This window comes from Vicia villosa, linkage group LG4 (genome assembly GCF_029867415.1).
Source record: "Vicia villosa cultivar HV-30 ecotype Madison, WI linkage group LG4, Vvil1.0, whole genome shotgun sequence".
Taxonomy (NCBI): Eukaryota; Viridiplantae; Streptophyta; class Magnoliopsida; order Fabales; family Fabaceae; genus Vicia; species Vicia villosa.
In genome coordinates, this window is record NC_081183.1 from 126,787,962 (window position 1) to 126,789,469 (window position 1,508).

General features: G+C 41.9%; 1 protein-coding gene across 1 annotated transcript; it reads left to right on the forward strand.

Moving 5' to 3' along the window:
• Positions 1-296: 296 nt before the first annotated feature.
• LOC131597831 (uncharacterized) lies at positions 297-1,043 on the forward strand. Its single transcript, XM_058870495.1, has one exon. It carries the CDS (start codon positions 297-299, stop codon positions 1,041-1,043), a length of 747 nt encoding a protein of 248 aa, XP_058726478.1.
• The last annotated feature ends 465 nt before the right edge of the window (positions 1,044-1,508 follow it).

Below are 1,508 nucleotides of genomic sequence, written 5' to 3' on the forward strand. Positions count from 1 at the left end.
TGTTCGAGAGGTAATCTGTGTTCTATTCCAGTGTGTTATTGACTATGGGCTTTGGTTCCGTGGATTGACATTCCGTGTTCCGTGTGGTATACCATTTGGGGCCGAACCTTTGGCTTTGTAATATGTGTGTTACAGGCAGTCCAGAATGCCCGGTGGGCGGCACTAAGTCCCACCACTTTGCATCATAGCATATTTATTTCCAAAAGAAATGCAAAAAAATATATATAAAATTGTGTATAACAAGCATTTGCATGTCATATTTTTCAGGGATATTCAAGAGTTCACTCAAGTTAAAGATGGACATTCCCGTTGATACTGTCAAAGAAGCAAAGAGACATACGCACACCTACAGTTTCTTCCGAGAGCCGTTGACCGCCTTGGAGGGTTTGAGTTTGTTAATGACCGCTTTCTGCTTGAAGAATTTCACAGACAATTATGGGAATATTTTGACTTTGTTGGAAACCGTGGTTGATACTCCTGCTTTGCAAACTTTGATGCAATTCTATCATCCTGAGATGAGGTGTTTCACGTTCCAGGATTACCAGTTGGCTCCGACATTGGAAGAGTACTCTATCATTCTAAATCTCAAGATAAAAGACGAAGTGCCATTCATCGACGTTCCTAAAGAAGTGAATTTCAAGTCGATCGCTGCTGCTCTTTATTTGAGCATAAAAGAAGTATCTGATGATTGGAAGTCGAGTGGAGGTGTCTCGGGGTTCTCTTTGAAATTCTTAGTGAGAAAAGCTAAAGAAGAATTTGAGAAAAAGAATTGGAACGCGTACAATGCATTGCTTGCTGTGGCTATTTACGGGATTGTGATGTTCCCGAATGTTCCCAATTTTGTAGACTCGGCCCCGGTACACATCTTCATAGGAAAGAATCCTATTCCTACATTGTTGGCTGATACCTATTATGTCGTTCATTCCCGATATGAGAAAAGTGGCGGTGCTATCACTTGTTGCCTTCAATTGTTGTTCATCTGGTTCCTCTCTCTGTTGCCAAGCAAAGGACCTTTTGTGAAGACAAGGGAGACACTCAAGTGAACCCACAGGATTATGTCGCTTACTTCATATGATATTCAATGGCAAAAGTACCGGATCAATGTTTCCGAGGTGATAGTCGGGTGCGGTGAGTTCGACAATGTTCCTTTGGTTGGTACTAGAGGTTGCATCAATTACAATCCCGTGGTATCTTTGCGTCAATTGGGGTATACCTTGAAAGACAAACCGGCGAATCATTTGGTAGTGGAGACGGTCTATTTTGAGAAGGGGTCGGATCCAAAAAAATTGAAGAGGATAATTGTGGCTTGGAAGAAAATCCGTACGCATTATGGAGCCCATTTAGGGAAGAAAGAATCGCTTGCTCTAACACTGTATGTCAAGTGGATTGTAAAGCGGGTTGGAAACTTGTTGTTGCCATATGACAGGGTCGCACCACTTCAAAAGCAACCTCCTTTGATTCCATCTGAATTTGTGTCAACAGAACTTTACAAGAATGCTTAAGTTACC

Bases quoted from the DNA above. Each gene is read 5' to 3' on its own strand.
- LOC131597831 (XM_058870495.1), top strand. From the start codon at position 297: ATGGACATTCCCGTTGATACTGTCAAAGAAGCAAAGAGACATACGCAC.